The 16,154-nt window shown below is 46.2% G+C and overlaps 1 protein-coding gene across 4 annotated transcripts in view; it reads right to left on the bottom strand.

The window, feature by feature from the left end:
• The window catches only part of LOC139756751 (RNA-binding protein 38-like), a 163,744-nt gene extending 148,527 nt beyond the window's left edge, over positions 1–15,217 (bottom strand). Inside the window, exon 1 of one of the 4 annotated variants that reach the window (XM_071676500.1) lies at positions 14,838–15,217. In XM_071676500.1, coding sequence (XP_071532601.1) covers positions 14,838–15,086 — 249 coding nt within the window. In that variant the 5' untranslated portion in view covers positions 15,087–15,217. The remainder of the gene's footprint in view (positions 1–14,837) is intronic. The other 3 variants (XM_071676499.1, XM_071676502.1, XM_071676501.1) reach the window with 3 other exon arrangements.
• Between the last annotated feature and the right edge of the window lie 937 nt (positions 15,218–16,154).

The following is a 16,154-nucleotide window of genomic DNA, read 5'->3' as shown; positions in this document are numbered from 1 at the left end:
AACGATAGCCATTAGAATTCTAAACCCTTACTCGATGTCTGGAAAAGAGAAGCCTACAGGGTAACGAAGTTCAACATGGAATTCGAACCACATAGCCTTACGCTACATTTACCTACAGAAGACATAAAAATCATCACACTCGAATATAACTCGACTAAGATGATAAATAACAATAATCGGAGGTAATAACTATATCTAAAGTACTTGTGAGTACCTTAAGTACGAGTTTAGAGACGTAACAGGTATTGTGTCCCCCTCGTCTGCCTTACTCTTTGAGTGGCGGTCTTATAGCATGTTTACAATTTAACCCTGGAACACATAGGTACGCCCCTTTGAGCATAATGACACAGCATTCGACCTGACCCTTAAGGATCAAGTGAAAGGCCAGACCATCATACCCCAAAAGGCCGTATCGTCATAATTCAGGGTCGCACAGTCATATTGTCCGCTTAACAGTCCTTCCACCTTGATTCTCGCTTCTCATTTAATTCAACGTTTTCTCAAAGGAGTTCATTGCTAAAGATCTCACTGCATTCACCACTGCCAAGCACGACTGATTTCTTTTCCCACAGCCAGTGCCAAGCTTGCCTGATTTCTTTTCCACTAAATCCCGTTCAACGATCGGCGGATTTGTTTACATCAGGACTGAGCGGCGTGCCACCTAGCAGGAAACATTTCGCCTTGCACGCTCGTTACGGTACGATAATTACGCTACTGCCATAACGCTCTACAGTATACACTAAGACCCATGAGCCTCAATAAGCCCATCAAGTACATCACGATTTATTATTTCCTGTATGTGAGGTGAATCACAATATCTAATTTCAGAGTTAAACTTCACAAAAAAGTGTTCTCATAAAGTCTCCTTATGATTCCATTACGAGATGACGAGGCAGGCTAAGGTTACACAATACGTGACGTTACGTCAATCATCAATAAAACGCGTTGACATGGGGGGAGTCCCTCCGACTACCATATGGCAGGCAGGGAGGCAAGAACCCTTGTCCTGACATTACCTTCGAGCCATCACACAAACACACACACGAAGCTAGCCTAGTCACCGCCTTCAATGTTGGCGTTGCCCGATTCCCTTCGTCACTTCCGAGGTGGATTGATCCATCACAAGAATGCATTACTTCCACACCATCACACGCCCTCCCCTACCACCTCTGAACATATGTACGTACATAAACATTAAGATTTGTATCACCTGTGTAAAGGCGACGCATTTTGTCTAATGATATCGAACATTGACATGAACATGAGTCGTCTGAGCGCAGTACAACAACCTGTCAGTGGCCTCGGCTCATCCCGTGGCTGCAGTCTACTCCCTGAGGACGACTACAACCTGGAATTAGATATTAATAATTCGTGAGATGTCGTGCTGGCCGTCACACAACAGCCTAGCCCAAAAGGCTCCTCCTTTGCTGGCGCTCCTGGCCAGTAGTCCAAGCCACTGGCTAACCTTACTCCTTCCCAGCTAAACTCCTCTTGCCAGCTACCATTCCTCGTCCCCCAGTCTGACTCACTCTCCACAGTAAACCTCACTCCCTCTGCGTATTTAACTTCACTCCTTCCACCCACCTACCCTCACTCCCTCGTACCAGGAACCAACTAACATCACTAGTCATCATATACCCCACCTCCCTTTCCCCGTTGGTACACTAAAACTCAGCTAGAATCACCACACTCCACTACATATGTGTGACATCACAAGTCCAAGCATATCATTGCTTGAACTTAGTAGCAGGTCGCTTCACTACTCGTCCCCTTTAAAAAGAAAAATGCTATGAAGCGCAGCTCACGTCACACACTTTCATTCCAGCATTATGCTTATACACACTACAACGTCTAGCGTTACTTAGCGATTCACAAGAGTATAAATTCGTGATGCCGTTCTTGTTGCTCCAGCTATCACACATCCATATCCACCCCCGGTCACTCCTACGTCGACCATGTACAACCACATAGCTCCCGACGCTACCCTTCGACAGTCACTTATTACGGACGCGTACAACCACGTAGCTCCCGACACTGCCCTTCGACAGTCACTTATTACGGACGCGTACAACCACGTAGCTCCCGACACTGCCCTTCGACAGTCACTTATTACGGACGCGTACAACCACGTAGCTCCCGACGCTACCCTTCGACAGTCACTTATTACGGACGCGTACAACCACGTAGCTCCCGACGCTACCCTTCGACAGTCACTTATTACGGACGCGTACAACCACGTAGCTCCCGACGCTACCCTTCGACAGTCACTTATTACGGACGCGTAAATCCACGTAGCTCCTGACGCTACCCGGTACCCGCCACTCATCACGGACACGCGCAACCAAGTAGCCCCTGACACTACCTCCCCCGTCAGTTTTATCATGGACACGTCCCGCCCTGCAGCTGCTATCACTGCCTCCCGTCACTTACCATAGTCACGTACAACCACGTAGCGAGTGATACTAATCCCATATCACGAACGTGTACGTCCATATTACTCCTAACACTGTCCCCAACTTCCAACAGTCCTTATAACGAAAACGTATGACCACGTACCTGGACCCTACACTCCTCCACCCATCCTATCACGAACACGTACAACTACATAACCATTGTAATTCTCAGAAGACAAATGGCACCTAAGTGATGAACTGTGGTGTCTGTTTTTCTTTCTCCCTTCTCCCCTCGCCCGTGGCTGGTCTTAGGCAGTAAGGACACCGCCAGAGGCAACTCTGTTGTCGACTCGTCACTTACACCTTCCATAATGATAAACATGTAATAAAGGGTAGGAGGAGGAGACCTCATATATGAGTCCTTCTGATACACCAACGCGCTTACCAGAACTTCGAGTCGTCGCCCACTACAAATGTTCATCAAGACTTCGACCATTACGAGAGTTGAAAACAGAGGCGCCCCAGGATGAAGACCAGGACGGGAGCCAAACACAACACCAAGAACTGTTGCCGTGTCGAACTTCCTACGTCATGAAATGTTCATCTTAAAACTCTCTGACGCGTAAGCCAAGATGATATGGTCTGTGTACATGCTACCACGTACAGACGTCTTTGTGAGCAAACTGTAAGGTAATATAACCGAGTGTAAACAATGTGTTCTATATAACGAGAGCTGGTGGTACATGAGCGAACCAGTCACAACCACACGTTATGGTCAACATCACAGCGGAAAGCCACAGAAATGTTAATACATCATTCATGCCCAACTTCGCCAAGTTGTAAATGCCAAGCGTTCATTAAAAAGGAAGGGGGACTCCCAGTCGTTTAAATATCCACGACACGGATGGCGTGCACAGAGGAGCAGCCATAAATGATTTTCTAAAGGCGTCAAGACTTGATTCCATCGAGGGCGAGTGTATGGTCTTGCCTTCCATGGTCTAAAGAGTTCTCTTCATCAAAACTTTAAGATGATCGAAGATTCTTCGACTGGTGGCTCTAACTTGACGAAGACGACGGTGTTGACACTTGCATCTGAAAGACTCTAAGCCCCAATAACCAACCAGTTTATCCCACGAGCCAGTCAACTACAAATATATCTATCAGAGATTCATGCCTTGTTGTGCTTGGTCGTTTGAACACGAAGGTGTGAGACCCTTGGCTATACATGGTTTGACCCAGGACCAAAATCTTAAAGGGGTCAGGTCAAAAAGGTCAGGCCATCACATCCCGAGCTGGTACCGTCGTGTTCAAGGCTTGAGTACCCTTCGAGTCTCAACAAGAGACGTTCAGAATCGTGACCTGGAGAGATGAAGAAGCCCTCACTCAGACAGGCCTGTTAAAGGTTCCCTTTAACTATCTATTTCTGGTTGCCGACCAGAAATAGATAGCAGAGGCCATCCGCAGGGACGGTCTCATTCTCCTCCAGGGAAAGTCGAACGTTCACCTCACCATCAGTAGTGATGCCCACCATTATCTCCTAGGATAGTGTCTCCCCCCCAACCCCACTACTAATCTATATTAGTAACCTCCCCACTACTGCCATGTGACTACCACTAACGCAACCCCACTACCATCTACAGTGTTGCCATCCCACTACCATCTACAGTGTTGCCACTCCACTACCATCTACAATCATCCTCACCACCCATCACCCTCATCAACCATCACCCTCACCAACCATCACCCTCACCACCCATCACCCTCACCACCCATCATCCTCACCACCCATCATCCGTCACCGGCCTCCCCCCCATCACCAATGGGCATCTGTCCCTCTGCCTTATCAACCGCCACCTGTAGCCCCTTCAACCATCAACCCACCACCATACAGCCCCCAAAGGCCTCATTTCTTAAGCCTCAAAATCAGTGTGACCATCACCAGAAGGCACCAGCCCTAACCCTCAACACCCACCAGGCCTCACTGACATTCAAGGCCCCCCAAGCCCTGATAATCACCAGCAATCCCAGACTCCAGCCCCACTACTGACTACACTACATACCACTCACCTCCAACCATCGGCAGTCCTCCAAGCCACACTCACCAACCCAGTCCTCCAACAACCAAGCCCTCAAGCAACATTAATGTCAACCAATCCACGTAAACACCAGCCCTCAAGCAACACCACTGTCTACCAATCCAGTCAGACTCTAGCCCTTACGCCCCAGAAATCATCACCAAATATCCCCCCAAACCCCAACAGCCTGCATCCTCAACCTGCATCCTCAACCTGCAACCTCAGCCTGCAACCATCAGTACTCCTGCAAACCTACACCATCAACCACTAGTCCCTACCATATCACCCAGTCCCATCAACCACTAATCCCCGACCTTATCATCCAGTCCCATGAACCACTAGTCCCCGACCTTATCATCCAGTCCCGTCAACCACTAGTCCCATTCTATCCCAGCCCCGCCAAGCAAAACCCCTTACCCTACCCCCACTAGAAAGAAATCATCCTCAAGCCCCATCAAAGCAGCCCTTCACAAGCAATCATGAGCCTTTTCAAACCCCCACCAAGCAGAAGTCCCCCCATCCCTTGCCCTATCAAACGGAAGCCCCGTCTCCCAGCCCCACTAAACAGAAGCCCTCCCCCTGCCCAGACAAAAAGAAACCCCCCATTCCCATCTCTACCAAGCAGGAACTCTCCTCTAGCATGGACAAGCAGAAGCCCCGTCTCCCAGCCCCACCAAGCAGAAGCCCCTCTCCCAGCCCCACCAAGCAGAAGCCCCTCTCCCAGCCCCACCAAGCAGCCCAGCCACAGTCGGGGACACATGAAGGGGGAGGGGGGTATGCCTCCAAGCGGCAGCAGGACCAAAATAGTGGCATTAGTGGGCCCGTGGCACTGTGCCATCCCACCTCACCCCAGCCCCAACCCCCTTCCCCGGAACCCCTAACTCCCTCGGCACCCTTCACCCCATTCTCTCCCTGGCACCCTTCACGACACCTTCTCCCCATCTCCGGCCCCTACCTCCCCCATCACGGCACCCTTCTTTCCACCCTTTCTCTCACCCTCTCCCTTCACCCTACCTTCTTGGCTCTATCCCAACCTCTCCCGGGCACCTTTCTCCCCAGCTCCCCTTTCAACCCCATCTTCGCTCTCCTTCCTCCCCACTCCCTCCCTTGCTCACCTCCCCTACCTTCTCCTCGGCTTCCCTCCCCCACTCTCTCCCGGCTCCCTAACCCACCAACCACTCCCCGGCAACCCTTCACTACCCTCTCCCGGTTCCACTCCCCATGTTCTGCCAATCTCCCCACACCTTCTCCATAGTTCCCCTCTTCGCGGCTCTCCCCACCTTCGCTTCTCTCCCCACCCACTCTTCGTCTCCCTTCCCGCACCACTTTGGATCCCCCTCCGCTACCTTCTCCCACGCTTCTTTCACCCATCCCCTCTCTCCGGCTCCCATCCCTCATCCCTCCCTCCTCCACTCCCCAGTTTCCCTCCCCCCCCCCCGACCCATCCTCCTCTCCCCACACCATCCACCAGCTGCCCTTGGTTGTGCTCTGGGAGCCTCCCACTGGTACCCTCCCCCCCACAACCCACACCCACCCTCCCCCTACACCCACACCCACCCTCCCCCAAACAACCCTCCGTCAAACACGGCTCACAGACGGATCATCTCGAGGCCCTCATGAACAACACTGGGACGACATTAAAGAAAATGATAACGTCCACGAGAGAGAGAGAGAGAGAGAGAGAGAGAGAGAGAGAGAGAGAGAGAGAGAGAGAGAGAGAGAGAGAGAGAGAGAGAGAGAGAGAGATCCTAAGGACTGGCGAATTTACTAAACCTAACCTAACCTAACCTAACCTAACCTAAATTTCTAAAATAATAGTGACGGATTTTGCGGTACGATGTAGACAAATGTCTCATATATTTTTTTTTTTGTCGCTGTCTCCCGCGTTTGCGAGGTAGCGTCTCATATATATATATATATATATAATATATATATATATATATATATATATATATATATATATATATATATATATCTTATTTGTCGTGAACCTAATTTAAAATAGGAAAGGCTTCATGTCACTACATTCTTACACCCTCGGCCATACTATAACCAATAATTTTGAATGAAAATAAATGAATGCATACATTCCACACGGCCGCTCCATTACAGAGAGTATCAGGCGAGTCACGCCTTACATAAAGCTGAAATTAACATATAAACAGAACGTTGTTTAAACAAGTGGGATCAGTCACGGCAACCTCAGCCACCTGTAAATTCATTCTGAACACGGGGACGTGTTAATGTGGCCGGTTCGTTCCACGTTCCACGTCCCTGTGACTGATTGGCAGCTGGGTCATGCATGCTTCGAACCTCGAGCAGCACTGTTGACGCTCTGGTCGGGAGTGGCAGGCTGGGCCACCTGTTCTCGGTACGTCCCCTACAGCAGTGGTTACCCGGTCTGCGTGTCAGCGCGTCCAAATTGTCCGCTTGCTCGAGTGTGTGGAACTTTCAAAGGCGCCACACCATCACGCACCAGCCCGACCGACCCGTTCGGGAAACCCACACACACACAGACACACACACACACACACACACACACAAAACACTCGCCTTTATGCAAAATTCACAGATAATTCCTCTTGTTTTGCCGTGTGTGGTCAGGCTGTGGGTAATGGGAGTGGTAGGAACAGAGGCGAAAGCATGAGGTGTGTGTGTGTGTGTGTGTGTGTCTAGCTACAGCGGACATTGCCATCGGACACACACACACACACACTACACCCACGCTTGAGGATTATACCCCCACCACGGAAAGCATTTATCCCGCACGGCGTCGGAATAATGATATTTCACAGTTAGGTGCGCGATGCGGGGTTTGCGGTGTGGTTGTGCGCGATGCGGGGTTTGCGGTGTGGTTGTGCGCGATGCGGGGTTTGCGGTGTGGTTGTGCGCGATGCGGGGTTTGCGGTGTGGTTGTGCGCGATGCGGGGTTTGCGGTGTGGTTGTGCATCGCGGGGTTTGCGGTGTGGTTGTGCATCGCGGGGTTTGCGGTGTGGTTGTGCATCGCGGGGTTTGCGGTGTGGTTGTGCATCGCGGGGTTTGCGGTGTGGTTGTGCGCGATGCGGGGTTTGCCGTGTGGTTGTGCGCGATGCGGGGTTTGCGGTGTGGTTGTGCATCGCGGGGTTTGCGGTGTGGTTGTGCATCGCGGGGTTTGCGGTGTGGTTGTGCATCGCGGGGTTTGCGGTGTGGTTGTGCGCGATGCGGGGTTTGCCGTGTGGTTGTGCATCGCGGGGTTTGCGGTGTGGTTGTGCGCGATGCGGGGTTTGCGGTGTGGTTGGCGGGGATCAGGCCAGTTGTGACCGTACTAATTCCCACGTTCCGACCCACGGGTATGATGGTCTGGCCTCTGAACTTACTCAAGGATCGCATCGTCGTGCTCAAGGATCGTACCGTCGTACTCAAGGATCGTATCGTCGTGCTCAAGGATCGTACAGTCGTACTCAAGGATCGTACTGTCGTGGTCAAGAGCCATTACGTCGAGGTCACGCGGATCAAAATCAAATTGCGTCAACAAAATATTTACAGGCTTGACCAAATTGCATGCATGTATCGCACTGTCGGGGTTACCAGCGGCGAGCAACAAGGTTCCAGTCCTGGAGGGACACACACACACACACACACTGCTCTTCTTCAGCCATGTACATGCCTGGCCAAAAGGATCGAACTCGCACTTCGACTATGTTTGCGGATGATGCCAAAGTGATATTACAACCGATATATGAGTATGGCATCAACATGCAAGACGACCCACAAAAACTCCGAAATTGGTCCGATACAAAGTTGAAGAAAGTGCAAAAAGTGGTGAAGAAGATGATGGGACACAGTGAAAGAAGGGTTCAATACAAAGTTGAAGGAAGAGCAAAAAGTGATGAAGAAGATGATGGGACACAGTGAAAGAAGGGTTCAATACAAAGTTGAAGGAAACGCAAAGTGATGAAGAAGATGAGGGGACACAGTGAAAGAAGGGTTCAATACAAAGTTGAAGAAAGTGCAAAGTGATGATGAAGATGAGGGGACACAGTGAAAGAAGGGTTCAATACAAAGTTGAAGAAAGTGCAAAGTGATGATGAAGATGAGGGGACACAGTGAAAGAAGGGTTCAATACAAAGTTGAAGAAAGTGCAAAAAGTGATGAAGAAGATGATGATGGGACACAGTGAAAGAAGGGTTCGACAATGAATATCATCCAACAAGATATATAAGCTGCAGGAATACATGTGACAGAGGCTTGAGAGTCGACACTGTACCTAACTTCCCGTCACTTTGCAAGGTCAGAGGAGAAAAACTTTGCTGGCAAACATGAGACTCGACTATTGCGTACATGGAGATCAAGCTATTCGACATACCACACTCACAATGACCGAAACTACAATATACTTCGCAAATTCGGTTACCGCACTTAAATGCGTAAAAAGGATCTTCTGAAGATCTGTCCCTCCCACACACACAGGTGGGGGTTATATTCAGGTGGGGGGCAATCTTCGGATGGGATTAATCTTCAGGTAGGGGCAATCTTCAATTGGGAGTAATCTACAGGTGGGAGTCAATCTTCAGGTGGGGGTGGGTAATCTTCAGGTGGGGGGTAGTCTTCATGTGGGAGTAATCTTCAGGTATGAGTAATCTTCAGGTGGGGGTAAATCTTCATGTGGGGGGGTAAATCTTCAGGTGGGGGGGTGGGTAATCTTCAGGTGGGGGGGGTAATCTTCAGGTGGGGGGGTAATCTTCAGGTGGGGGGTAGTCTTCATGTGGGAGTAATCTTCAGGTGTGAGTAATCTTCAGGTGGGGGTAAATCTTCATGTGGGGGGGGTAAATCTTCAGGTGGGGGTAAATCTTCATGTGGGGGGGGGGGGGTAAATCTTCAGGTGGGGGTAAATCTTCATGTGGGGGGGGTAAATCTTCAGGTGGGGGGGTGGGTAATCTTCAGGTGGGGGGTAATCTTCAGGTATGAGTAATCTTCAGGTGGGGGTAAATCTTCAGGTAGGGGGGTAATCTTCAGGTGGGGGGTGGGTAATCTTCAGGTAGGGGGGGTAATCTTCAGGTGGGGGGTGGGTAATCTTCAGGTGGGGGGGTGGGTAATCTTCAGGTGGGGGGTGGGTAATCTTCAGGTGGGGGGTGGGTAATCTTCAGGTGGGGGTAATCTTCAGGTGGGGGGTAATCTTCAGGTGACTCGTTTACGCACGAGGCGTGTGTGACAAAGATGGATGAACAGAATTAACCAAGTGACGAAGCTGTGGTTGCTGCTGCTCATAGTAGATGACACGAAGCTTATACGACATAACCGAGGCACCTGTGAGGGTACCAATCACCACCCCCTCCTTCCACGAGGTACCAACCACTCACCCTCCCCTTCCCTTCCCTTCCCCGAGGTACCTGTGGGGTTCTAACCACTCATCCCCCTCCCCAAGGTACCTGTGGGGTATCAACCACTCACCCCCCTCCCCTTTCCCCAATCCCCTTTACAGTACAAAAAAAAATATTCACGATTTTACGAGAGGGAGGCGTGGCGGAGGGGTGGAATTCACGTTGTGTTATGGTAATTAATTAATACGCTTCCCGAAACTTCCGGTCATATGATCGGCGGGCGCATCCAAGAGCGTCCAGCGGCGGTGTCGGCTTTGGGGAGGCGTCGCTCTCGAGCGGTTTTCCAGGCTACGAGCGAGTTCCCCTTCATCTGATCCGGGCTCTCCACCCCACAAAAAAAACACGAGAAAACATACCAGCGACGCCATAACGCGACGAACTGGCTGCTCACATTTCCCAGGCTGTCCAAAGTCTGGGCATCTCATAATAATAATAATAATAATAATAATAATAATGATAATAATAATAATAATAACAATAATAATAATAATAATAATAATAATAATAACAATAATAATAATAATAATAATAATAATAATAATAATAATTTTTTTTTTTTTTTTTTTTTTTAACTATTCGCCATTTCCCGCATTAGCGAGGTAGCGTTAAGAACAGAGGAATGGGCCTTTGAGGGAATATCCTTACCTGGCCCCGTTCTCTGTTCCTTTTGGAAAATTAAAAAAAAATAATGAGAAGGGAGGATTTCCAGCCCCCCGCTCCCTCCCCTTTTAGTCGCCTTCTACGACACGCAGGGAATACGTGGGAAGTATTCTTTCTCCCCTATCCCCAGGGATAATATATATATATATATATATATATATATATATATATATATATATATATATATATCTTTTCTTTCTTTTAAACTATTCGCCATTTCCCGCGTTAGCGAGGTAGCGCTAAGAACAGAGGACTGGGCCTTTTTTTGGAATATCCTCAACTGGCCCCCTCTGTTCCTTCTTTTGGAAAATTTAAAAAAAAAAAAAAAAAAAAAAAAAAAAAAAAAAAAAAATAATAATAATAATAATAATAATAATAATAATAACAATAATAATAATAATAATAATAATAATAATAATAATAATAATGATAATAATAATAATAATAATAATAACAATAATAACAATAATGATAATAATAATAATAATAATAATAATAATAACAATAATAATAATAATAATAATAATGATAATAATAATAATAACAATAATAATAATAATAATAATAATAATAATAATAATAATAATAATGATAATAATAATAATAATAATAATAATAACAATAATAACAATAATGATAATAATCAATGGCGTCTTAGATTCGTTCGCTTCATTTTCCTTTCCAGGCTACGAACTCCACCGATCTCCCATCATTGATCACAGCAATGCAGGCAGACTCGTTGCTCGGTGAGTTTCCAAGTTACACACTGTTTACATTACGGCCACCACCAACCACACTTGCGGCTCAACGACAACTGACTGGAACGTAAAGTTACTTCCAGTAGCTTTATCTACAAATTGACTGGAACGTAAAGTTACTTCCAGTAGCTTTATCTACAAATTGACTGGAACGTAAAGTTACTTCCAGTAGCTTTATCTACAAATTGACTGGAACGTAAAGTTACTTCCAGTAGCTTTATCTACAAATTGACTGGAACGTAAAGTTACTTCCAGTAGCTTTATCTACAAATTGACTGGAACGTAAAGTTACTTCCAATAGCTTTATCTACAAATTGACTGGAACGTAAAGTTACTTCACGTAGCTTTATCTACAAACTGACTGGAACGTAAAGTTACTTCAAGTACCTTTATCTACAAATTGACTGGAACGTAAAGTTACTTCAAGTACCTTTATCTACAAATTAACTGGAACGTAAAGTTTTTTCAAGTAGCTTTATCTACAAATTGACTGGAACGTAGAGTTACTTCCAGTAGCTTTATCTACAAACTGACTGGAACGTAAAGTTACTCCAAGAATCTTGATCTACAATCAATTCTTTTTGTCTGTTATTTCGCCTCTGACCCACAGTTATGACTTAAAAGATGAAACCAAAAAAAATAAATAAATAATAAAGGGTGACTGGATAATGGGAAGCATAAACATAACAAAAATAACAAAACAACATAATGATAACAAAGGTATAAAGAACCAGGATTAGGATCACATGAAGCGCGATAACACAGGAATGGTACCAAAAAAAAATTGAAATGATAAGACGAAACGGGAGATGTGAGCATGAGCATAGTTGATCATGAGTGATAAAATGAGGCATGATCATGAGGGATAAAATGAGGCATGATCTTGAGAGATTAAGAAACATGACTGACTGGACGAATAATGACAGGTAATGTGAAGCGTAATTATTACTTTACCAAGGAAAAAATATCTAATGAAGCATGGCTGTAAGTTAACGCTGGAGAATAGAAATTATACAGCATGATCCTAGGTGACCAGAGAAAAATACGAAATGATCAAGATTATGAAGCCAAGATACGAGAGAGAAATATAGCAGTAAGTTGATATACAAGGAAGAGACGTCCGAGCTACGTCTCTTCGTTGTATATCAATTGACTTATATTTTTTTCTTGTGTCTCCCCTGATGATGTGATTATTACACGAAAGTGCACTTGAGAGCTTATCGTGTTTCATTTTCCTCGTGGACTGATAGGAATATATATATATATATATATATATATATATATATATATATATATATATATATATATATATATATATATATATATATATATATATATATAATTCCCTGGAGGAACTTTGCTTGGAGCAACTGTCCGAGGGGAATTGGTGGCGGAATAATCAAGGGGTCTGTTCAAGGAGTAAGCTTGGATATGATGATGGTACAGAGGCAATACTACGTCTCATTACGTTTTACCTACGGACAGGTAATACATAGAGATATGTTGTAACTTAACATATAAAAGATATCAACCACGATTACAATCTGAACCAAATCAACTGAAATTCTCAACGATAATATGAACCACGATTACCACCAGGGAAAGATATACGGACTATGATTATTACTTAACGGAGAGAAAAATATTTACTTTCTCACTCGAAATATATTAATCCACCTCTCTCAGTAACGCTTTTCCTTCTCTCAAATGCAAGTTTATCACCTTCAAAATTGTTACCCAACAGCTCCGAGCTAAAAATTAGTTACACATAAATAAAATCCACGCTGGCTTACGTAAACATTCTTACTTTTATACAACCAAGTTACGGAAGATTTTAAGTATTTTGTTCAAACACGACACACTCGATTAAAATGGGAACTTGCCAATAGAAAAGCAAATGTATTGCTTTGTTTTTTGAGTACAAATTTGGAGTTTGCCGGACGAATAAAACATTATTTCCAACACAAAAGTACTTAGTCAACACTCTACATAAAATTATTTAAAAAACAAATTTCTCGTTAATTTATCGGTACTTAATACGTTATACAAGTACATACAAATTACAGTTTTGACAAAGCCAAACCGCACCCCTCTACTCTTGCCACACAGGGCAGGTACGTAACTTGGAGTTAACCAAGACGATGCTCACTTTGTCTTAGATGCTCCCTCCCCACGCACACACACACACACACACACACACACACACACACACACACACACACACACACACATAAACATATAGGAAAGGGAGCTGTGGTTTCGGGCATTATTGCATGACAGCTAGAGACTGAGTGTGAACGAATGGGGCCTTTGTTGTCTTTTCCTAGCGCTACCTCGCACACATGAGGGGGGAGGGGGATGATATTCCATGTGTGGCGAGGTGGCGATGGGAATGAATAAAGGCAGACAGTGTGAAGTGTGTGCATGTGTATATATGTAGGTGTCTGTGTGTGTATATATATGTGTACATTGAGATGTATGCGTATGTATATTTGCGTGTGTGGACGTGTATGTATATACATTGTGTATGGGGGTGGGTTGGGCCATTTCTTTCGTCTGTTTCTTTGCGCTACCTCGCAAACGCGGGAGACAGCTACAAAGCAAAATAAAAAAAAATACATATATATATATATATATATATATATATATATATATATATATATATATATATATATATATCTGTACTAAAGGTCACTAAAGGGTGTCTGCTGCGAGCTGATTTGGGCACTGTAGTGTTCACGGGAGAGGCAGACAAAAATCAAATCGGCTATAACAAGGTTCTCCTCTGTGGGAGAATAAGAAATACGAACTTGCATCCCTGATTTACATGGATGGAAAGGATGGTAAAGTCTAAGGTACCCTAACATCGCCCGGCGAAAATCAGCCTTATATGTATCTCACAGACTCAGAGGATCATTGTCATTATTGACATTTATTACACAAGTTTTCACCGTGTTCCTACAGTGCGATGGGTGACTGAGATAACTGCTATACGCTTTGTGTCGAGGGGAAGCTGTGTGTGGAGGTGGTGAGGGGGAGGAAGTGTGGAGTGGACCCCCAGGCATTGCTGGGATGCTGGTGCCGTCCAGCCCTAAACATACACACACAGACAACACACACCTGGTGCACCCCACACAGTGTGCCTCGCTCTACTCGATTCCCGGCACTCTTACAAAAGATATACATATTGGAGTAAACCTCTGCCAACCCCAAAGGTTTTGTGGGCCATTAAACTACGTGCAGCCAACACCGAAAGCTTAACTAACTCTATATATTCCACCGTTTCATCCATAACAGCCTGTCGAAGTCTTTAAATGTACCATGTAAACATTGAGTCGTGAGACAGAGAGGGGTAAGGTACCTCTTACACCACAGGAAGACACAACCGTAAAAGACACACACACACACACACACACAGCCTGTCGGAGTCTTAAGATATACCATGTAAACATCGAGTCGTGAGACAGAGAGGGGTAAGGTACCTGCTACACCACAGGAAGACAGAACCGTATAAAAAAAAGACACCACAAACACGCACGCACACACACACACACAGAGGCAATAGAGCAAACATGGGTCCAAAGTACTTACAAAACCGTAGCCACGGCTCTTCGCACTCTGTCTATCTGTGATCACGACAGCCTCCTCGATCTCGCCGTACACCTCGAAATGTTCCCTGAGCGACTTGTCTGTGGTGTGGTACGGGAGGCCTCCCACGAAGATTTTGGTGAAGGTAGTGTCCTTCTGGCTAATGCCCGGTGCTTCTAACTGCTGTGGGTGCATGGTGGGCGTGGTGATGCCTGAAGGCATGGTGGCGGGCAGGGCACTCGGCATGAGCATGGTGGTGGTGGTGGTGGTGGTGGTGATAGTGGTGGTGTGAGGAAGTGATGAAACGAAGTAGACCTTAACGCGAGGGAGAACCACGCTAGACTGGACTACCTCCACACGCACACCGACTCCAACTGAGAGACTGGCACTCGCTTCTTGCCAACACCGCCACCATGTAACTCATTTTGCGTTCTCGAAACATGGACGCAGGAAGCCACTGTCCACCCATACTACGTCGCTTTCGTAATAAAATGCACCAGACTGACCATATCTTACGAGAAGTGTAAGCCAGATTGTCCCAATGTAAGCGTAGCATTATTGTGAATCATTTCGCAGCATGCGCTCTGGGGGGACTGCGCATGCGTCCCTGCGGAAACGAGCCACGTGGGTCGCGCGCCTTATCCTTCACATATCTCCTCTCCACCGCACAGCTGCACTGAACACATACACAAATAAAGGAAAACACGGTAACACGTACACACGCCCGGGCTCAGCAGTTAAACTTGTGCATACGACGGTGGAGGACGAGGAGACCCATCGACGCAAAACATCTGCTTTTCTGTCCAAGTCTTGGAAGTAACCTGACGTCTTTTATTGGAAGTATCAATAAACACGCGTCATCCCACACCTAACACTAACGTAGTTTTCAACAAACACGCACAAAAACACGGGAGTGTAGAGCACAGAGGCGAGCTGTGTGTCTCGCTGTCTGTCTGTAGGATTTGTGTGTGTGTGTGTGTGTGTGTGTGTGTGTGTGTGTGTGTGTGTAAATGCCGGGTGCGTCTATGTTTGAGCGTATGTGTGTGTGTGTGTGAGTGTGTGTGTGTGTGTGTGTGTGTGTGTGTAAATGGCGGGAGCGTCTATGTGGATATGTGGAGTATATGCAGTGAGATATACGGATAAGCGATTGTGTGAAAGCATGCATTTATAGGAGAGTGTAAGTGTATACGATAGAAAGAAAAAAAAAACTGATAACATAGAAAGAACTTAACTACATACATGCACAAACGACCAGGTCTGCGTAAGGCCAGGAAGAGAGAGAGAGAGAGAGAGAGAGAGAGAGAGAGAGAGAGAGAGAGA

Source organism: Panulirus ornatus, chromosome 23 (genome assembly GCF_036320965.1).
Source record: "Panulirus ornatus isolate Po-2019 chromosome 23, ASM3632096v1, whole genome shotgun sequence".
NCBI classification, from domain to species: Eukaryota; Metazoa; Arthropoda; class Malacostraca; order Decapoda; family Palinuridae; genus Panulirus; species Panulirus ornatus.
The sequence above is the reverse complement of the archived record's forward strand: the minus strand, read 5'-3'. Positions and strand labels throughout refer to the sequence as shown.